Genomic DNA, 23,988 nt, shown 5'->3' on the forward strand with positions numbered 1-23,988 from the left:
TATTAACCAGAAATCAGGGGAAGCATCAATGATTCAGGCTGTGAAGGCTGTAAAAAATGTGTCATGGAGGGGGGGGTGGTAATCTGGAGTCCCCTTTTCCACCAACTGGGCTGCAAATAAGGAGCTTACAATGTGGATTATATGTGGAGTAATAGTGGATCAGAAAAAGTGTTAAAAAAAAACAAAAAACAAGCTAAGTGCAGCATCCTCCAATCTCTCAGCAGGTCAGGAGGCCGGGGCAGCTGCTGCAGACACCCGGCCATCGTACGGCTCCTCCAGTCCGTACAAGAACACCCCCACACACACACATACAACACACTCCCCGCTTAGCCCTCGTGCGCTCGCCTGTCCAGATCAGTAACTCTGTCTTTTCTTCTTGGCTAACCTCCCACCCTCCTACACGGTATATCGTCATATGTCCTGCAGCGCTGGACTCAAACGGGGTCATAGAGAAATGTGGTCGGTTACAATACAGCCCTTTCAAGGGTGATGAGAATGTAATAAGGCCGCATTCGTTTTAATAATACATCTGCTGCTCTGAGGAAAACATACAGAAACCTTATGCACGTATGATAATGATGCTGAACTCTGTGAGATTGTTTTTTTTCGTAGTCAGGCAGTTGGAGCCCTCGCCTAGTCACATCATGACCTATGATACATTTTATCAGGCAGTCTGAGTCGGAGCTACCATTGATCAGCTCTGGTCAAGCCCGGCGGGGGCTGCAGAAAGGAGGTAGTTAAAAAAAAGCACAGGCATGTGAATTGTCAAGCGCTAGCCCCCACAATTCAAAGAGGTGCAGATCAGTCCAGGCCCTGCCTGGCCTTTCCCCTCCCCTCCCCCCGTATTATGGGCCGGCAGACCGACAAAATGACCCCCACCCGCCAGCCTATATTTGCACCTCCCAGTGTTTTGCAGCCCCCCCCTTCTCTTGCTCTCATGGGGATGTGTTTTTTTTTGTTCTTGCCATTGTTGTCTAGGCATGACTTAAGAATGGGGGAAGGAGAGGTAGGGCTATTGCACTGTATGTGTGTGTGTGTGTGGGGGGGGGTGTTAAAGTATCTCTGCCCTTTACAGGGACCGGGTTAAAAGGGCATGTCCTCAGATCTGTTTTGCTGCCCGCTCTGTTTACCTGGGAATCTGTAAACACAAAAATTGGTCCAAAGAAGTCTTGTTAAAAGGTTCGAAAGCCTTTGTTTTAAAAGAGGGTGATGATGGCGGCCCTCCAACGTATCCAAAGACCACCTCTTCAGGCTGAACTGAAGCCAAACTAGAGTCTTTTCTCTGTCACCGATTTGATTTCTGGGTTCTGCATTTGCAAGGGTTGGGAACATTCAGAATGAATAGTTTGTGGTCAAATCGATCCCAGTATTTGAAGATTATTTTTCTCTGCCAACTGTGTTTGCAGTTCTGTAAATAAAACATTGTGCCGTCCATCCCTCCCATTCCCAACCAATGCATGCACTGGTTTTCCCAGGGCATATGCAAAACAACTGAAAAATGTTTGCTGATTCGCTGTTTGAAAGATGTTTCCATAAAAAAAATATTTTATTTCAACACACAATGTGCACATCTGGCAGGGCCAGGGCTTTCCACGCCATGTACATAGAAACACACATAAGTGGCACAAAAATTATCTCTGCTTTCTTCATTGTCACATTATTTTGTGTCAAAGTGTTTGACCCCAGGGGAATAGATCTTTGGGAAATATGTAATAAATGTGTTCTATGTTATTTTTTTATTCTCTATTTATATTCTATATATTATTGGTCTCAGCCTTCAGAGGCACTTCACAACTCCCCCCATCATACCTACAATACTCAATAATCAATCCATGAACATCATGAATAATTGGAGAAGTACCGGAAACTACCACCAGATGGCGCCACAAACATGGGAATTGTAGTTCCTACTCTTCCAGGAAAAATTTGGATAAATTAGATTTTTTTTTTAAGTGATTCTCCTTTATCTCATTAAGGCTCATTATACAAAATTATATCACAAATCATGCAATCGTTGAATTACATTTTTTAACATTTTTTTATGCTTTTTTAATTATACATTCCTTATTCATACCTGCCTTATTATCTGAGCAAAACGAACAATTACATTAAAAATAACATTAGAGGCGGCCTCTCTTCGATAATTAAAATAGTTTTCAGGAAAGTAATGTAAGCGTCAGAGGTGTAACGTTCAGGGAATAAATTCTGTTCAAATTCATAAATTAGTTCAATATGTTTCTTAGCATTACATTTCCAAATAAAACAAAATCGTTACGCCCTTATAGTTTAGGTTTATAGTTTTCCCTGACTTGCAAGTAGTTTTCGGTTTCGTTTGAGTTAGTGTCTTTTAGACCATCGCCACCCTTAGTTTGTTCACTTTTCCCAACGATAAGAATTCTTCGTTGTTTTTGTACAGCATCTTTTGTTTGTTCCTGCAAAAGTCAAGTAAGTCAAGACTGAATTATTATTTAAGCCTGGTCTCCGCCTGCTATTCTTCTGAGAGCTCACTGCATTATACTCAATTATATTTTGAATTGTCGCCCTGTGCCTGAATTTTGTGTTATCCTTTACATAGATAAAGACATTTCTACCATAAGCTGATACAGAAAAGGCACCGATTTGGAGCAAAAAAATTAACCAGAATGCAGGAAATGCATTCTGGCAAAAAAAAAAACCCTGGGGGAGGACCCCCAGACCCCAAAACCTATGCCACCACACACACACACACACACACACACACACACACACGTGTGCATGCGTGTTTGAACGAGTGCAGCCTGTTCCCACACATGTTATGTGCACACAGGTGCACTAAATGAATTACTCACCCAACGCTGTTTGCTCTTTCTCAAGTCAGTGCACATATTAACACTAAAAAAACAACATTCTCTCTATCTGATGAGAGATCCACAAACCAGGTAGAGGGGCGAAGGGGACTGCTATATGTAGGCTAGATTCAAGATTCAAGAGGTTTTTTTTGTCACATACTGTACATATACAGTACATACGTCCATACATATATGCAGTGAAATGTCTTTACAACGTACCCGGAGATGCACAATAGTTTCTAAACCCAACATAATAGCTAACCTAATTTCTACCTCGCTAACTAACTGAAACTAACTGATTCCTATAACGTAATGCAGTTAGTCAATAAAATAATATAAATAAAATAAAATAAAAAATAAAACGACTCGAAAAGGTAATACAGAGTGGGGGTACAAAATAGAAGTAAAGGGAATAGAGTTATGTATATGGGATAGGCTATTTGTATATACAGACATGTGCAGTAAAGTGCATGTGAATAAAGTGAGTATGGAATATACAGTACAGTATACAACAGTACGACACAGCAATACAGTAACACCGAACAGAACAGTAATACAGTGCAGTATGCAGTAACCCAGAACAGTACTACAGTATGTAGTATAGCATGCGACCTCCAGTACAGTAAGGCAATGGGGCCTGTGTGAGTGACTCAGTGCTTTTTGTTAGGACCCCTGGTGAGGTCAGCATTGACAGTTCTTATGGCTCGCGGGAAGAAACTCCGTCTCAGTCTCTCTGTTCTCGCTGTGTGACTGCATCTTTCTCCAAAACGCTATTTTGACATTTCCTGCTATATTTATTTTACAAAACCTTTCTTTCCTACCACCACCGCAAAGTATGTTGCTTCAACGTTGAAAAAAAAAAGCTTGGAATTCAGCGACAAATTACAAAAAAAAAAGAAGTAAAAACAAATCCAACCCTGCCAGGGCAGTGGGCTGCCACGTTTGCATTCCTCAACCAACAATATATATATATATATATATTTTTTTTTTTACTTTGTCGTAGAACCAACCAAACACATTTTTGGAAAGGTCTCATCTTGTAGGTTAACATATGCAAGTTTGAGAGATTTCAGTGGACCCTAAACTGAGACATTGACCTTTGAACCCCGACCAGAGATCACTTTGAAGCCCTATATCTCAGTAATTAACAGAGCTACCAAAATAAGGTCAAATGTTTTGGACAGCTCCGGACATGTACATTTAGAGGGTGGTAGTGTCAATATAATAACATATAATTCAGGGTGTTGCAAATTACATATGTAAATTCTGACAACACAACAGGTATATTCTCACCAAATTAACCCCTAGTAACACAAGCATGTAATAATATAACTACTTTAGCCATAAGGCAACTGCATCAAGATGCATAACAAATTGGCGCAGAATTGGAGTTTTTGTAGTTTATAGGGTTAGTTGATTGGTTGTGTTGTCCAAATTGGCATCAAATAGTTGTGAATCGGATGGAGGACACTGGGTGTGATTACTCTTAAGACCGGTGTACCAAAAGATTACTGTAGGCAGTCCAGCATTTTGAATGCATTGCCAGTTTCGAGTTGGACAAGCTTGTTGAATCTAGAAAACCCGTGCAAACTGGGCATGAGAAACTGCAGCTACAGTTTGTTCACAGGATCACAGTACATATAGCAGAGCATTTCTGCACCATAACTTAATTTTGCATCTTTGCGCAGCTGGAAATGCAACTTCAGCTCGTCACCACTGTGCTAGTACACGCACATAGCAGTCATGAATGGAGAACCATTCGGCGCATTTTCACCGGGTTTTATAAACTGGTAGATTTGGGCATACTCTCTATGCCTCAGTGCACTATAAGGACACCAGTTGTGTGAGTGGGAAATTAAAAAACTTGAGATTGAGAAGCAATGTTTCACCAGCTTTGCTGGCACACAGGTGAATGGAATGACTCACAGTTACACTCACTGACTCAGAATGGATGTGAACCTAGAAGCACAACACAAAAAACAATCAGGTAGGAAGTCAAAGTCCACAAGGTTTACTCCAAATAACAGGCAGGAGATCAGTCAGAGAAGGCAAACTTATCTGGCAGGGAACAGGCAGAGAATCAGGGTCCAGGGAAACAGGCAGAGAATCCAGGCAAGAGTCCAGGTCCTTGAATCAGGACTTTGATGGTTTCGACAGCTTGGCCAATCCCAGCTAAGCAGAAAGCAGAGGACGAGAGGATCTCTCAGAGTGGATTGCACAGCTCACCAGCACCTTCTGGTTTACTGATGAGACCCTCCTTTTACCGGACAGTTGGCATGTAATGGCCCCCCTGGCCACAGTACGGACAGCAGCTCTCCCTCCGGCCACGCTGTCGTTCCACTGACAACAGTCTGGTCCTGCCGAGCTGCATGGGCTCCACTGAGTCACTAGGTAAAACAGATAAAACAGTGTTGTTTTAATTGTAGATGTAGCTGTTTGAATTGAATGAAACAAATTACGCCCTGTGCTTAATAGGGAGACTTTCTCAGTAACTCCCCTTCTCCAAATGTACATACCCTCTTTAGGAAAAGAAACATTTTTGTTGTTGCTCGCCCAAATATTGCAAATGCTTACACAAAGATGACATCCTGGTAACTACACCTGCTCCCAAAAGTTTTCTTCTGGTACAGACAAGACCACCCTCTGACTAATGTTTGACAAGTGTTTATTGTCTTCCTCCAACAGGCAAACACTGTGAAAAACTGAAATAAAGAAATATTACATTTATAAACACAAGCATATTATAAGTGCAAAATTAGTCTCTGTTGAAACTTGTATTTACATGAACTTGTGAAACAATAAGTGAATTGCACAGAGGTAGAACAACCACATACCGCGTGCTCCTTCTGACCAGAAATGTATGAGTCATTACAATGTTAATGTCGCACTGATATACTTCCCAGTCACAAACATTTTACTCCATGTTCGCTCCTGATGCTTTGGCAAATTTATGCATCGACGTCAACGATCGCATGGTCACAGAATCTCGTCTATTCAATGTAATTCACTGGTTTAAACAGTCGGAATCGTTAGTAACCAAGATGTTAACAAACCAAAGGTTATATTTGAAAAATATTATTTACAATGCACCTATTGTACCTATTTTAATAAACAAGATATTTCCCTGGAATGGTATTGTGAATATTATCTTATATTATATTTTCCTGCGACAGCTACAGCAACAGCGCCACTGTTTGACATTATGATGTTAAATGGCTCGGTATTCCTTTTGTGTTTGTCTGTGTTAGCATGTTGCAGGAGGTCTGCATGCTGAGCTTTTCACATGCGAAAGAACTTTACTTGCACACACAATGTGCACCTATCACTGGGCCAGGGCTTTAAATATTATGTACTGTACATAAAACCACACGCCAGTGGCACAAAAACCAAGTATACATTCAAACAACCATTCTTAGGTTTTCCACTCTGCTGTTGTCTTTATTACCTTTCTCTGCTGTAAAAGTGTTTTGACTCAAGGGGAATAGATAAATGAATACTCAAAGATACACATTGCACGGTGTACAGAGTGTTGTGAAATGTTTCAAAAGTGTGGAAACTAGTGCGTAATCCCTAATCCAATGTCCATAAGTGTGCTCCAGTCATATGTACACAGTACAGATAAAATTGGTATCGAACAAATAACAAAAAATAACAGAAATACGAAAAACAAAAGCGCAATCTCACCGGGGCCACCAGGTAGGCATCAGGACACCAGCGCAATCTTGAGAATAATATACAATATAGAGACTTTGGATCGTTTAAAAGTTTTTTATAACTTCATACTATCCTTATATCTGCCTTACTCCTGAGCAAAATGAATAAGCGGCTTCTCTCGATAATTGAAATAGCATTCAGTCAAGAAAAAAAGGTGTCAGGTGTAACATTAAATCACCTTCATAAATTAGTTAAATATGTTTCTTAGCATTCATTACATTTCAAAATAAAAGCTGCGGTAATTTTGAAAGGCCAGCAAATTGGGGGATTCATTTAATCCATTTGCACTTATGCAGTTACCAAGGGAAATTACTGTTTTCCGACACGTTCAGGGAAACTGTAATTGATTTCAATGCCAAAAAAGGTCATTGTTTCTGGAACAGATATTTTATCATTTCTGGTTAGGAGTTCTCTGGAATTTTGAGAGGCGTTCTAAGAACATCTGAAAGTCAGCGTTGTCTGAGCTGAAACTCGACTTGATCTCGACTGGGGGAGTTCTTGGCAGTTTGATATAACAAGTCGAGGGAACTTTAAACGATAGGATTCTGGAAGATCAGAAGCCACTTCCCTGTTGGAGGTCTCTGGGGGGCCCATGGAGCTCCTTGTGTTGCCCAGGGAGCTCCTTGTGGTGGCCAGGGAGCTCCTTGGTGGCAAGACACTCAAGTTTGATGAGGTCTGTTTGGACTGTTGAAAGCCGAATTATGGCTTCTAATCTATTTTATTTTTAATTAAAAAAAAACCTTTGTGTCTTTATTTATTTATTTATTTGTTTGTTTGTTTGTTTGTTTGTTTATTTGTTTATTTTATTCGCTTATTTATTTTCTTTAGATATTTGTATTCATTGTTTGAATACGCATTTATTGTTTTTCATTCATTTTGAGATTTTCTTTCTTTATTTGGAAATAAAAACGATTCCCGTCTTCCTGTCCTAACCTCACACCAAAGACACCACTGGTGGTCTTTGTGCAAAATTCAATACGAGACCCGATAAGAGGACCAGGTGAGTGGGACATTGAACCAATTGCCTGATACCTGCTGATATACAGTAAGGGATAATAATTAACAGAGGAGTGATATAACCTATAAGGGTAGTGACACAAGTTCAAGTGATTATTTGAAACAGAAAGAAACAGTCTTTATTTGTCACACAACACACCACACTACAACACATGCTTGCACACACACACGCTTTGGATGGTGGCCGGTGAAATGGTTCCTCTGCATTTAACCTATCCTGGCTTGTCCTTCCTCTGGGGGCACAGCCAGGAGCAGTGGGCAGCATATGTGGACGCACCCGGGGACCAGGTGATAAGTGTCCATCGCTGGTCAGACGATGATGTGTGCATGTTTTTGGTGGGGGTCCTTAATGACGTGAGGTGGAGGAAACCCCATGTGAGCACGGGGAGAACATGCAAACGCCACACAGAAAGGCTCCTATTTGGGAGATAACCCACAGGAGCACGGTGCCAAGAGCGAATCGAACCCAGGACCTTCTTGCTGTGAGGCAGCAGTGCAATGCACTGCGCCACCGTGACACCCGGTGACACACACAGACTATGATTTGTCTCCAGGAGAGAAAAGGTTTCAGCCCAAGGGTAATACAAAATATGATTTAGAATAACTCAGTAATGTAATGTAATAGTGTAATGTAAACTCAACTGTTACCAGAATACATCAACCCTCCCCTTTTTCCTTAACGGAATGACTAATACACAGTTCCCTGGAAATTCAAGTACAGCATAAGTAATGGCAGTGATCATTATGGAGATGGAATGTTTTGTGTGTGTATATATGTTCTTCCTCAGAGTTTCCCAACATTCTGTTCACCGAAATTTCAATGGACTACACCACGGACACACTGCTCCCCAGTGCAGATGTGTGGCCGAATGGCAGCTTCTACTACACTGCCAGCAACACCTCGTTCAATGGCACCGCTTTGGATGCAAGTCGGCCCGTTTTGGAAAAAATAATAAACTTGTCGACTGCAGTCATTGCCGTCATCATCATGATATCGCTGGGATGCACTATGGAGTTGTCCAAGATTAAGGTGACATTGATTATACACTATATGTCTATGTGGTGATGAGAAACTTGTTTTGAAAATTGTTTTGTCAACAAAGGACTGAGAATAACTTGACATTTTTCTTCTTATTTCTAGGCCAATGTAATGAAACCCAAAGGATTGGCCATAGCAGCAGTGGCCCAATTTGGAGTGATGCCCCTCACAGCCTTTTTATTAGCTAAGGTTTGAATCCGCTTACCTTACAATAGACCGAGGAAGATGAGCCTCTCTTTAATGTACTGTTTTGCAAAGACAAACTGGGAGAAATCATTCAAGTAAAGGATAATGTGTGGCAACAGGTCATTATTGCAAAATAACCTCCTTCAGAGGGAAGCCTCACGTCGGGTCCTGATCACCCTGTCGGGGGTTATTTTGCGACACTGAATGAAAGAATGCATTGAGGTGGAATATTAATTTAAAATATTTTTTATTTATAAACCTAGTTGAAGAATAGTCCATAACAATGTAACAAATATTGCAACTATTTGCTCTACCAAAACCCTTTGCCCTACATATGACTAACCTATTTTCTGTTGTAAATGTCAAATTGGACACATCCACATTCATTCAAGTCTTCCATTGTACTTCCTATGCAGCGTCGACAAGACGTCGCCTCAAGCTACTGTTAGCATGAGGATGTAGGCTGCAGGAAACAAGGGACATGAATACAGGCAAAGAGTAGTGGTTGTCTGTGACAACGGTTATTATGAACAGACAGCGGGCATTATTCAGAAATAACTGAGTGCTGATTGCAGCTATTGACCAATCAGAATCAATTTCACATAGCCGTGTAATAAGTCAAACTGGTGGCGATGTTAGTGGTGGGCATCCAGGGCTTCAGCCCTGAAGGTTTTATGAATAGCCCCCGATCTAAAGTAGCCCTGCAGGGCTGGCTCTGCAGGGCCCCAATAACTCCCTCTCTGACGGTACCAACTGTGCCCATGGCGTGTCAGCAATGGGGCACCTGTGATGGGTGCGCCAAAACAGGGTGTCGACAGTTTGCCTCGAGCGATAAAAAGGCTTGAGCCTGCTTGGGCTATCATCTGACGCCCAACGCCCCTGAATCAAACTAATGTGCTGGTCAAAAGGGAGACAGTAATAGAGTGCTGCAGGAATGAGTCCTACATGTAAAACCCAGAAATTAGTTTGGCTTGAGATTCCAGTTCGCTCGTCTGAAAGTCAATGGGTGAATGAGTTTTTGGTTAGATGCCTGCAAAAAGGTCTGTGGTTAAGAGATGCTGAAGAGATTTTCACGTTTTGTTCGACAACATAAAATACGTCCTAATACCCCACTCGTGAATTTAGCAGTTTTTACGTGTCTTTAAGTGGACCTATTATGCTCCTTTTTTCCTTTTTTTCCTAAATATAATGGTCTCTGAGGTTCCCAAAACTTGTTTTGGAATATTTTCACTGCAAATACCACTCAGATTAAGCATTCGAGCCATTGCAACATGCCTCAAAACCATAATGTTTCAAAATGTTTTTTGTGGGTGGATCGACCTTGGAACATGAATGGCCACGAGGCCCCTAGTTTTGTGAGCTAATTGGGTTTGAGCACAAGTTCCAGATTCTGTGAGCCAATGGAGTTTAAGCTTTACTCTGGATTACGTTGTATTTCCTGGTAAACCTGGTTATTGATGTCACCTAATCAGTACACTAAAATCTGTTTTGAACAAATGTGAGGCGAAAAATAAGCAATCCAGTTGTTGAATCTTCACTCGTATTAGATCTACAAGGGCTCATTTAACCGCGGTGTCTGGAGCAGCACGCAACTTGGACATGGCAGCATACAGCAGCCCCAAGCCGGGCTATTTTTGTTTCATTCAATAGAAGAAGGTGACCTGGTCTGAGGAATCACATTTTCTTCTACATCATGTGGATGGCCGGGGTTAGGGTCTGATCTGATCGAGCATCTGTGGGATGTGCTGGACCAACAAGCCCGATCCATGGGGGCCCCAGCTCACAACTTACAGGTCTTAAAGGATCTGCTGCTAACGTCTTGGTTCCAGACACCACAGGACACCTTCAGAGGTCTTGTGGAGTCGGTTTGGCAGCACAGGGGGGAGCTACATAATATTAGTGGTTATTAGTGATGGTTTAAATGTTGTGGCTGATCGGTGTGTATATATATATTAAGTGTAGGGTGTGTACCAAGTGTAGGATGACCACATTTTTAAACCCCAAAACCGGGACCCTTAAGTATACTGCACATTAATGCACGTGCACAGGATCCCTATTTATTTATGGGATTTCTTTTATTTTTAATCTTGGCGTTTTTCAGACTTAAAGTATCTGGAACACAACGATCGCAGTATGCACAGATATGGTTGAGGTCTCACTGGGGATTTTTAAGGCGTGTTGTTGTTTGAGTTTGATCAATATCGATGTACATTTGGAGAAGAAATAACTAAAAAAACTGTTGTAATTTTACCGGAAGTAGAAGAACGTTGAGGCAATACGTTTCAGAAGTGCGCCGCTTTGTGACATCATGAACCAATTTTATATAAGTTCGGTTTCCATCTCTCGGTGCTCATTCGCCTTTAGAAGGTTGCGCTGTGTAGACCGCATAGTGGTTGCTCCGTGAGACGAGCAACCAGGAGATGACAGACGGGGGAACCAATGCAACGTTCAATATAAACTTGTGCTGCCTTTCAGAGAACCCGGAAAACTGTAATAGGTACCTAACACGACTAAACTGGACCGTGTGTATTTCTGCCTGCAGCTATATTTATTATTATTATTATTCTCATTGGCATTTTTCAAGCTAAAAGTGTCTGGAACATGACAATCGCTGAACCCACGTGCATAGTTGAGGTCTCGTTAGAACTAGAACCTCTCTGACATCTTGTGGTTCAAGTTTGATCCATATTGATCTTGCAGAATGTTGGCATACCTTGATTAGTTTATGGGGCAGGCGCTTTGTGACATCTTCATACAATTTTTTATATATGTCCAGGTTGTGGCTCTGGGTGCTCATTTGCACTCGGCGAGGTCCATGGTGTAGGGCTGCACGATCTATTGTATTTTCATTGTCACCGCGATATGAACATGCGCAGTTAACATATTGCAAAAATTCTTTAACCGTCTGAGAGAGCCACAGCATCAGCGATTGATTAACTAGTGGACCCGTTCTCTGTAGAAGACACGTATATGGAGCAGACATACAGCTCTCCGGTTTAAAGCGCTCCCTAACAGGAAGTGATGGTGTGTGCTCAGAAAACTCGTAAATAATGGCGCATTCAATGGAACTCGGATAACCTTAATTCGAGTTGTTTTCAACCAGATATATATAAATATATAAATATATATCTTTATATATATATATATATATATATATATATATATATATATTTTTTTTTTTTTTTTTTTTTAATAAGAGATGTTTTTTTATTAAGCTTAGAAGTAATTGTGTTATTAATTATGTTACGAAATAATAGTATTGTTTGTGTATTTTCATATTCCAGTTACCAAAGAGAAGCCAAAAGTCTTTGACAAAGAAGCAGTGGACCGAACGTCCACTCTGCGTTCCATGTGAACTCGGAAATTTAAATTGGTGTCAGGAGGACATGATGCTGCGTTTCATGGGAGCTCTGAAAACTGTCATATTTGCAATCACACGACTAACCTGGACCCCGTGTATTGCTGCCTGCAGCTATATTTAATTGGGTCCCTATTGTTATTGTTCCAGGAAAATTCTCTGAATTTTGAAATCTAAAACTATCTGGATTGGCGTCGGTTTACATCTTGTTTGAACCTGTATGTCAAAAACACCTCATGGTGGAAGTTTCATCCAAATTGATCCACATACAGAGCAGAAATTAGTGAAAAAAACAACCAAATTTGATCAATATCACAGATGTAGTCTGATGCGTTTCACGCCAAAATATGTCCAGCCTGGCTAAAAGTATCAGGAACTCAATAATGACAGAATCTACCAAAACTACATTAAGGTGTCTTTTAAACCGGTATGTCACAAGGATCTCGTGGGTCACATTCCATCCAAATCAATCCACATATGGAGCAGATATTAGTGAAAACCCGAACAACTTTGATCCCAAATATTCAGCTGGTCGTGCTTAACTGACAAGTCACTATTCGTAAACAAAATTAACGAGATGAGAGTCCACAAAAACTTGTGACCACGTCAAGTCGAATCCACTGAAATGTGTGACTGAGTAATGCGTTCAAGATCCAGCAAGGCGTTGGAAAAAAAGAACCCGTGAAATTGTAATTACTCACAGAAATACCACAGCATTTTTCGTATTTCATGGAAACGTACTTTATTGAAAATGTAATCCAAGGGAAAAAGTCAACAATTAAATTACATAAATTTGACTGCTATCTTAAATCTCTGTTAATACGTTAATCTACGTGAATACGTCATAATTGATGTACATGAGACACGTCACCAAACATCACTGAGACTCCAGATGTACATTTACATTTACATTTACATTTAGCAGACGCTTTTATCCAAAGCGACTTACAAGGGAGAATAAAGTTCAAGCTACATTGCGACAGAGACATTAGTGTAACAATGAATACTGCTAAGTAGTGCTAAGTAATTGTAAGTTAGGAGAGGAGGTACTCTCTGAAGAGCTGGGTCTTCAAGTGCTTCTTAAAGATAGAGAGGGAGGTCCCTGCTCTGGTCGTTTTTGGCAGCTCGTTCCACCAACGTGGAACTACAAATGAGAATAGCCTGGATTGCCGTGGCTGTATGACCGGGAGAGCCAGGCGAGGCTCATTTGATGAGCGCAGCATCCGGGGGGCAACATGTGCTCTTACAAGAGCATTTAAGTAGGTGGGAGCATTCCCAACAATCACTCTGTAGGCCAGCATAAGAGACTTGAACTTGATGCGAGCGGCTACAGGTAACCAGTCGAGCTCGATGAACAGCGGAGTGACGTGTGCCCTCTTTGGCTGGTTGAACACCAGTCGCACCGCCGCATTCTGTATCATCTGCAGTGGCTTCACCGCACAGGCCGGCAAGCCTGTTAAGAGAGCGTTGCAGTAGTCGAGACGGGACATCACCAAGGTTTGTACCAGCAGTTGAGAGCCATATTGGGTCAGGTACGGCCTGACTTTTCGGATGTTGAATAGTGCGAAGCGGCAGGACCGGGAGACGGCGGCGACATGGTCCGAGAATGTCAGTTGGTCATCGATAATGACACCTAGATTCCTTGCAGCCTTGGTAGGAACAAGAGATAGAGAGTCGATTTTAATATCAATGTTGTGATAAATACCTTGTTTGGCCAGGTAGACCAGCAGTTCCGTTTTCGCCAGGTTTAGTTGAAGATGATAATCCTTCATCCATGTGGATATGTCAGCGAGACAATCCGATATCCGCGTCGGGACAGTAGGGTCGTCGGGCGGGAAGGACAGATAGAGTTGAGTATCATCCGCATAGCAGTGATATGAAAAGCCATGCGAGCGGATGATCGGGCCCAGTGAGGTGGTGAATATGGCAAAGAGTAGGGGTCCCAGCACCGAGCCTTGGGGCACCCCTGTGGTGAGGTCACACTGAACGAGCGCCCCAGTAAGGTAAGATTCGAACCAGGAAAGTACACTGTCAGATATTCCCATAGTTGAGAGTATGGACAGGAGTATGCTGTGATTGACAGTGTCAAAAGCAGCTGATAAGTCTAGCAGAATGAGAACCGAGGATTTGGCAGCAGCTCTAGCAGTTTTTAAGGCCTCTGTCACAGACAACAGGGCTTTTTCGGTGGAGTGACTACTTTTGAAGCCAGATTGAAGTGTATCGAGAAGGTTATTTCTTGACAGGTATTCCGTTACCTGTCTAGAGACCGCCCTCTCTATGGTTTTGGAAAGGAATGGGAGGAGTGAGACCGGCCGATAGTTTTCTACTTGAGTGGGATCGAGTGAGGGTTTTTTGAGCAGTGGTGCGACCCTAGCCACTTGGAAGCAGAGGGGAAAGTGCCAGAAGTTAGGGAAGAATTAATCATATGTGTGATTGCCGGGGTGACAGTCGTGATATGGCTTGAAGGAGGTTAGATGGGATCGGATCTAGCAGACAGGTAGTAGGACGGCTACATGTTTGTAGTTTAGATACCTCACTTTCAGCGAGGGGGCTAAAACCAGGGAACGATGAGCCTAGGGCTGGAGAAGACAGGTTGTGAGTAAGTTGTTTAGTGAATTGGCTGCTGATGGCTGCCACTTTGTTAGTAAAAAAGGAGGCAAGGCAGTCAGCAGTGAGGTTAGAAGCTGGGGGAGGTGGTGGAGGGTAAAGCAGAGACTTGAAGGTGGAGAATAACTTACGTGTGTCCTTGGCACCATTGATCCTATCGTTGAAGAAGGCCTTCTTTGCAGTAGTGATACTGGAAGAGAAGGAGGAGGACAGCAGTGTCTGGTAGCTTGCAAGATCTTCAGTTGTTTTGAATTTGTGCCATTTCCTCTCGGCTGCTCTGAGGTCTGTGCGCGTTGTCCGGAGGGTGTCAGTCAGCCAAGGGTGCGACTGGGTTGATCGAGCAGGTCTGGTGGATAGTGGACACAGGCTATCCAGACATGAGCTCAAGGTGGAGCAGAGAGAATCAGTGGCATCATTAACCTGCAGAGAGGAGAAGGTGCCGTGAGGCGGAAGAGAAGAGGAGAGCACAGAGGAGAAGTGGGTGGGAGACAGTTTGCGGATGGTAACCATGGGTGGGGAGGTAGGGGGTTGTTTTGGTATCTCGACATTGAAGTGGATGAAGAAGTGGTCTGAGAGATGAAGAGGGGTGACCCTTAGGTTGTCCGTGGTGCAGCTCCGAGCAAGAATGAGATCAAGCTCTCTGCCAGCCTTGTGAGTTGGTGGAGTCGGGACCTGTCTTAGGTCGAATGAGCGAACCAAAGACAGGAAGTCAGCCGAGCTCGCACTGTCCAAGTGGATATTCATGTCTCCGAGGACGAGCATGGGACACTCATGCTCAGGAATTGATGACAGCAGGGTGTCAAGCTCATGTAGGAAGTCATCTAGTTGTCCTGGTGGACGGGAGATGACGACCACATAGGCTATCACCGGAGCAGTCACCAAGACGGCGTGATATTCAAAGGAGACAAAGTTGTTTAAAGGCATCAGTGGATTAAATTTCCATGTGTTGGATATTAGCAGGCCAGTCCCACCACCATGGCCAGATGGTCTGGATGTGTGGGAGAATGTGTAGTTTGTGGAGTTTCCGGTTTAATCCACGTCTCAGTGAGAGCAAGGAGTTCCAAGGAGAGGTGGTTGGCATGACCAGAAATAAAGTCTGCCTTGTTAACTGCAGATCGACAATTCCACAAGCCAACAGATAAGGAGGTCTTTGCAGTAGATGTTTGCTGAAGAGACCTGAGGTTACCCAGATTGCATCGGCGTATGGTATAACGAGGCTTTCTGGGTGAACTTGAAGTTGTAGAGATGTGGTAGTAGCACATTTAGTATGGAGTGAGAAAAGTTCGGTGTCCTTGCTTCGGCGGACGTGCAGAGGTAGACGTGCGTCTTTACACAGAGCGACTACAAATGGGCCAACGCTTGAAGCTAATGCTTCAAGTACAAGACCATAAATAGGTGATAGAATACACTCATGTGATTAGGACTTGCACCTTGCTAAAAGCATGCCCACATAAGAGAGGACTAACCTGAATAGGGGGTGTGTCTGGAAACACAACCTTGTTGGCAGATCAGCAAATAACAGTGAAATGTGCAGAGTCAAACCAGTAGTCCTAAGTTGCAATACTACAATACTAGATAACATAAACAGAGCAGTAATACACTACACAGCAACCTCAGCACTAGAGCTTGTCTGTACTTAGAGACAACAAGGTAAGGTCTAACAATGAAAATATTTATAGTAAAATATAAAAATTTTTTTAAAATGACCGTCATGTAAAAACATTTTCCTACACCTAAACATAACAAACTTTAATGAAAAGGCAGAAAGTGTTTGTAGTATTGATAAATTGTTCTATAATAATTCTAATGACAAATTAATGTTAAAGTTTCATTAATGTTGTCAGCATTACAACATAGACAAGCAATCTATTCAATTGAATTTCCCCAATAGTAGATTATTATTATTATTATTATTACATTTTAATGTTTTACAGGTATTTGTTGGGATTGAAGTCATGTGACCGTGGTGTAGTTTGTTTATAGCCTAACAATAGCTTTTTACTTCTGGCGATTGCATTTATGCATTAAAAAAAAAATCATAAAAGTAGTGTTCATGTGTTCAGGCGTGAAGATTATCTTACTGAACAAAACGTGTTTCAAACAAAAGTATGAAACTTTTGTTTACCACAGAGCTTATTTTCTGCAATAATCAAAAATCCATTGGAAACATCCTATTGGCTTTTCGTCAATGGAACCAGGGCGATGCTCTACAAAAATATGTCATCCCTGCTGCACTTTTTATGTCTCTGCTGACAGTATTCAACATTAATGACAAAGGAATGAACTAAAACTATAATCATGAAAACATCAAGCAATACAGTAATGTCTAATGACGTAATGTAATGTTAATGTAATATCTAATGTAATGTCATTTTAATGTAGTGTCTAATGTAATGCAATGTTCATGTAATGCAATGTCTTATGTGATGTCACCACGTACACCAGGCGTTCCAGCTGAACCCGGTGGAGGCTGTGGCGGTGCTGGTCTGTGGCTGCTGTCCAGGGGGGCTATTGTCTAACATCCTGACTCTGCTCCTGCAGGGCGACATGAACCTCAGGTACATGTCAGTGCATCAATGCCCTCTTGCCGGGAAAGGCATGGTGGACCCCGCCACTAACAATAAAAACCGCATACTGTATAGAGGTGCACATGCATGACACAAAGACATGGAATGGCTGTTTCTTTAAGAGTTTCGCCTAAATACAGTATAAAATATGGGATAAATATGGGATACATTAACAAAATAATCGCACAGATTACCACTTAAAAAATAAACAGTGACTTCATTATTAAAACATTTCCTTAGGTCATTATCCACAATCTGCGTATGTGTTGTTGAATCATCTTCTCAAACTCATAAACTATATCACTGAGTTTGACATCTCACTATATTTTTGAGGGAGAAATTCATTTGGTAATGATATCAATATGCTCTATGGCTGATAACTACAATAATATCTCACACCCACGCAATCTTCATGTTGCAACTTTACAGTCGCAACGATTATGCCATAACCTTGGTCTTTGTGATATTATTTATTTATCTATCTATCTATCTATCTATCTATCTATCTATCTATCTATCTATCTATCTATCTATCTATCTATCTATCTATCTGTCTATTTATTTGTTTGTTTGTTTGTTTGTTTATTTGTTTATTTGTTTATTTGTTTATTTGTTTGTTTGTTTATATATTTTTTTAATCTTTGTGATATTAGAGGTGAAGGATCTGCAGGGTGTTGAAATATGAAATATGACCATAACAAAGCTCCCTTCCGAGTGTACAGTACATTATGGACCAATATATTAAGCTGTCAACTGCACGGTCGTTCACCTTATTAGAGTTGTTGTTAACCTCACATTCCTGAAGTGGTCCACCAGCTTTATGGCAGAATGTCAGACATTTTTTTTATCTGATCCAGTTCATCAACATGTCGTAATAGCGCAGACAGACCTGAAGTCGGACATTTAAACAATGGTACACACACATTTTCATTTTTTTATGTATCCCGTATTTAACCAGGGGAGAAACTAATTGAAATTAAAAATCAATTTTTCGATAGTGCCCAGGCCAAGGCAGGCAGAGACGGAGTTTCAGACAGACAACAATCAACATTCTACTTTGTCAAATACTGTAAAACAGGGACTTTATTGAATACATTAAACATTTCAAACACTTTAAAGCAGATTTAAAAACTTTCAGTGACACTAAAATAACCATTAGACAGCTGACCCTGGCATATGAAGTTCAGCAATGCGTTCCACCCATTTTTGACTGCCAGCGAGGTGAGCAAACGATAAAGAATTATTAAAAGGATTTTTTTTCAGTGAGCCTGTCTTGACCTGGTGCGAGCGACAGAGAAATGTGCAGTGATGTTGTTGATCCCTGGGATTTGTTTGCAGTATCTCTATTTGGCGGTGGCGTCCAGTTCCCAAAGATGTTTTATTGGTTGATCATTAGGACACATTTGCAAGTTATTTTGCCTCTAATTGGCTCGCTCATCAGTATCCAAAGTGTTCAAATCCATTTTAGGCTGCATACATTTATACAGTGCATAATACCAAGATCTGACCGTGTTTTAAAATCTAGTGTTTGAATACAATTCATGGTAGGGCCAGGGTTAGGTTGCACATGTCCTGAAATTAACAACAATAGAACCACTTCACATATTAGTTACTTAATGTTCCAAGATGAGTCCTTAGAGGTCTTGCCATAAGCAAATGAATAAGGGAGTTCTCTGAGAATACAAAACAGTCAATAAAAACCATGAGGCTTACTGATTAGGTGGTGAAAGTTTAGGGAGCTCATGTCTTCAGACACGCACAACGACACTTGTTTCGTTAGATGGAGGGAAGTATACCTTATATGCATTACATTGCGTGTATTAGTGTGGTGACATTTTTGTCCAAAGCAGCTTATAATAAGTACATTGTCACGGTATCAAACCACTGTATATCACAGCCAGCTAAACATTCTCTAGAAATAAGTAGCCCTAGTAAGGTTAGAGAGAGGTTAGTTGTTTTTTTTTAATGGAAAGTACGTTAGACGGTTAAGGGAAAAGTGATGCTCATGGGGTAGACAGATCATTGCAAGTAGGGTTCAGTAGAAAGTGCAATAGCCAGACTAAAATAAGATATTGTCTCTATTGGATGAAAGACAATTTAATTTAATCTAGAAGGGATTTCATTCAATGCCAAAGTAGGTTACAAGTCATCAATACAGTACTACAGAAGTATTCTCAGAGAACTCCCTTATTCATTTGCTTATTCTTCTGTAGTACTTATTCATTTATGGTTGTAATGTACCGTCCCGCTAGCATCGTAATGACGTCCTGCTCAACGATGCTGGCGCTGGGCATGATGCCCCTACTGCTCTACCTGTACTGCCAGGGCTTCCCCAATCTGGTACACGCTGTGCCCTACCTCCACATCATCCTGGCACTGGCCATGACCATCATACCCTGCACCATCGGCATCGCCGTCAACCACTACAAGCCGCAGTACTCCAAGATCATCTCCCGGGTCAGAATCCACTATCCAATCCACTATCTATCCAATTACACATTTTTAACACAGGTTTTAAAGACCCACTATCAAATTGAATGACTAGTGCTCCAGTTTAGGCAGGTTAAAGATGTACCTTGCCACCAACAATGGAAACATCCCACAGAGGAGCACATACATAACTCAAATATATTGAATGGCTGTTTCTTATTTAATGCCAGCTAAATAAATATGGGATGACTATCAAATCAAAAAAAAAGTTAAAAGCCACCAAATGTACCTAAAGTCTGTGGTGGGTCACATATAGGATTTTTTAACAAAATAATCTCATGGATTACAATTTCTGTAGAAGTTGTATGACAGTTTCCCATGAAGGAGGTCTTGTGTTGGCTAGCTAAAACAGAATAACCTATAAAGCCAACATCCTAACGCCCAATATCTTCAAATGTAGACGCTTTGATACATCGAAGTCCAACACTTTTACATACTGTTACTATAGTATAATATAGTATAATACTCAAATACCCAAACTTGGATTCTTATAGTTCGTAAAATAACCTGTGGCTTTTGCTGCCTCCTTGACCGCAGCTGTGCCTGCCTATTACCATAGTAGTCACGTTGGTGATCATCGTTTTGGCGAGCTTTACCATTGGGAAGCAGATCTTCACAATGCTGACACCTTCCATCATAACCATCGCCTGCCTCATGCCCTTCATTGGTTTTGTCTTCGGATACGGCATCTCCTCCATCTTCAGACTCAGTCTACCGTAAGTTGCCAACTCGACATATTCAAGGAACCATGCCAACAGTAGAAAAGGTCCTGAAACTTCAAAGCTTGAAGTTCCTGTAGTTCCTCCTTAACCCATGGTGCTCCTCCTCCTCAGGTGTCGGAGGACCATTGCCATGGAAACGGGTTGCCAGAACAATAATTTGGCTGCTAGCATCTTAAGGTTAGCATTTCCCCAGGAATTGATTGGTCCTCTGTTCCTGTTCCCGGGGGTCTACATCCTGTTCCAACTGGCGGAGTCCCTAGTGATCGTCCTGTTCTTCAGGTGTCACCAGAGGTTCTTCATGAAACAGAAAGGTGGGTGGAACAGCATCTGCCCTCATCTTTTGACACCCCCTGGCTGAACCTCGACCTAGCACTAGGTCTTTAAGCCAATTGGCCGATAAGCCAAGACCCTTGTAATTTCACGGTAAGGGGGTGTGGCGATTACCGACGCTACCGACGCGATTCCTAACCTATGGGCCGCAGCCCACCAGCAGGCGAGGGTATTGCAAGTGGGCTGCAAAATCATGGGCAAAACACATAGATTTTATTGAAAAAATATTTAAAAAAATTATTAATTACAATTTTTTTTATTTTTATTTCATGGTATGTTTTTCTTTTAAACCTTCAAAAATGCGTCATCACTGATAGATAGTAACTTATCTTAGAGCGTACTACGTCGGACCACGATCGACCTACATTTTTGAACTTGGGGTGATAATCAAAATGGATGGTTGGCTAGCATCAGGCACACTGAAAAGGAAAGAAGCCATTTGTTCATTATCCACAATCATAGTCCGCAGTACAGTCCCGCCTGTCAAACAAAAAAGAAAGGTTTGGAGAAAGTATAGCGCTGAATATTTATCATTGGGATTTTTTTGGACAGGCACAAAAGACGAACTGTTAGTGCTGTGCGTGGTGTGTTTCGAGATTTTATCCAAGGAAGCTCTGAAGCCATATAAACTGCACCGTCACCTCGAGATAAAATACCAACAGGACAAGTCCAAGCCGCTTGAATTTTTCGATAATAAACTCAAGGAGTATCAGGGCAAGAAGAAAGTCATTGAAACGTCATGTATGGGCACCGAGAACACAAAGGCAGTGGAAGCATCTTATAGGGTGGCCTGACTCATAGCCAAGGCTGGTAAGCTGCATACAATCTTTGGAGAATTTAATTCTTCCTGCCACAAAAGAGATGGTGGGGGGGATGTTGGGAGAGAAGGCGTGCAAGCCAATCAACTTTATCAGTCTGATGACTCAGTCAGACGCAGGATTGACGAGATGGCAGAGAATGTGTCAGAACAGCTGATAACGAGTGTACGAGACAATCGTTGTGGGCACGCCGTGCGCACAATACCGACTGCATCTTGCATCTTGGCATCCCGACCTCTAGACGGTGCGAGATGTTCATCAGGGTCTTATTGACCGCTCCAGCAGGCTGTCGGACTAGGTGTGGTACATGCTGGTCAGAATTAAGCAGACGCCCAACAACCCGTTAAGTCCCCGAAGTGTACATGACACAAAGGAAGTGCCCCAATCGTTCAGGATTTCCTTTGGAATCCGCACTCAGGGGATGACCTGAAACAGTGCCTGCACCACACTTTTGGCCGTAATACAGCACAATGGCACCGCCTCGGGTAACTGGTTGCACAGCCCACTTTGACCAACACAAAACAATACCTGCAGGCACTGCGGTTTACGGCATGATGAGGTCCATACCCAGTCTTTCGAACGGCACCTCGACTAGGAGGAGGGACTTCAATGGAGCGGTTGGTGTAGCTGGAGGGCTGACTAATTGGCACTCGGGACACACTCCCCCCGCCCCCTCATCCCCCCGCCCTCGCCCCTTTCCGAGCCCGCTGCAATGCTGCCCTGGGAGTAAACAGGGGACAGAGAGGGGACAGCACAGGAAAAGGAAAAGGCATCCCATGGTGCCACAGGACCCGGCTGGTAGGCGTCCCTCCTCCCCCGGGCCGGTAAGAGGGGAACCGAGCGGGAGGGTGTCCTGGGGTACCCCCGCAAACCGGTTGGTGGGTCGCCCTGTGAGCCCTGGGCACCAGGGAGAGTCAAGGTCCCACTGGCTCCCCAGTTGGTCCTGGGGACAGACCTCACGCCGGCTCCCGGTGGTAGGCTGCTGTGTGGCCGTAAACCTCAACATGGTCCTCCGCCAGCTTGATCGCTGCCTCCAGGCTAGTTGGACGGTGGCGGCAGACACACTGAGCGGTCCTAGACGGAAGGTCAGGGAGGAACTGCTCCAGCACCACCATGTCAATGATCTGGTCCTGGGACGGGTCCTCAGGTCGCAGCCACCACCGGGGCCGCGTCACACAGGTGTTGAGTGTCCCTGGGTGGCGTAGTCCAGTCCCGGGAACCACAGGTGGTGCCCCTCCGGTTTCTTCCCCATGCAATCCAGGACAGCCCTCCTAACAGCGTGGTAGACCCGTCAGCCCGGCAAGCCGTGTGCTGCTTGCTGCACTTTCTCCGTCAGCAAGGGGAGCATGGCCAGTGCTCTCTCCTCGGGGTGCTCAGAAGGGGCTGGCCGGCCGTTCGGTCGCCTGGTCCCTCGCCATCTCCTCGAACTGGTGAGCCTGCGCTGCCTGAAGGGAGACTCTGTTTTATTCTTCATTTTAAAGATTTTTCTGACCAAAACAAGCATAACCTTTGATTCTCTGCCGGGGGGCAACCGCTGCCTGATCAAGCTTACCAACTGGAATGTAAGGGGCCTTAACCACCCTGTCAACTGTCAAAACATGTTTTTTCAAAAACCAAAAACCGAAATAAAAATACCTTGTGTAAAAAGACAATTTCAGCAAAATTGTTTCCCATTTCAATCCAGTAATATGAAATGCACGATATCTCTCACTTCCAGAGAAGGACAAGAGCCAGAAGATAGTCGCCTACGCCGAGGTGGTGATGGATCCCTCCAGTGCGACTGCTTGAGGGTTGGAGCCTTTTTATAGAATTATTATAGAATATTATAAAGTAAGTTGTTATCAGGCATAATATTATTGCTATTATTGGAATCAGGTATTATGTTGTTATAATGTATTATTATATGGTTTGTTACAATAATGATGTTGTTATCGGGTATGTTATTGTAATCAGGTATTCCTGGCTTCTCTCCATTGGCTCCCTGTTCGGTTCAGAATTGATTTTAAGATTTTACTGATCACTTTTAAAGCACGTCTGGGTCTGACTCCAAGCCACCTCAGGTCCTCAGGTGGGGCCCTTCGGGCTGTTCCAAAGTCTGGACTTAAAAGTAAAGGTTTCGTGCGACGCTTTGGGACGACCTGCCTGAGGAGATTCGGCGAGCAGAATCAGTGACTTCTTTTAAATCACTTCACAACACCCCTTTCTTTATCTATTTTATTTTTTACTTATTTTTTATTTATTTGTATATTTTCCTTTTATTTCTATTTATTATTATCATATTGTATCTATTTATTTATTTTTGTCTCTTTATC

The 23,988-nt window shown here is 42.6% G+C and overlaps 1 protein-coding gene across 1 annotated transcript; it reads left to right on the forward strand.

Moving 5' to 3' along the window:
• Positions 1–8,547: 8,547 nt before the first annotated feature.
• slc10a1 (solute carrier family 10 member 1) lies at positions 8,548–23,464 on the forward strand (the record flags this gene model as incomplete). The annotated part of the gene is made up of 7 exons (XM_080023481.1): positions 8,548–8,589; positions 8,701–8,787; positions 17,195–17,307; positions 19,569–19,773; positions 20,344–20,522; positions 20,640–20,839; positions 23,394–23,464. 7 exons carry the CDS (start codon positions 8,548–8,550, stop codon positions 23,462–23,464), a joined length of 897 nt encoding a protein of 298 aa, XP_079879607.1.
• Positions 23,465–23,988: the final 524 nt, after the last annotated feature.

The sequence above is a fragment of the Zeus faber genome, assembly GCF_960531495.2.
Source record: "Zeus faber genome assembly, chromosome: 2".
Classification (NCBI taxonomy): domain Eukaryota; kingdom Metazoa; phylum Chordata; class Actinopteri; order Zeiformes; family Zeidae; genus Zeus; species Zeus faber.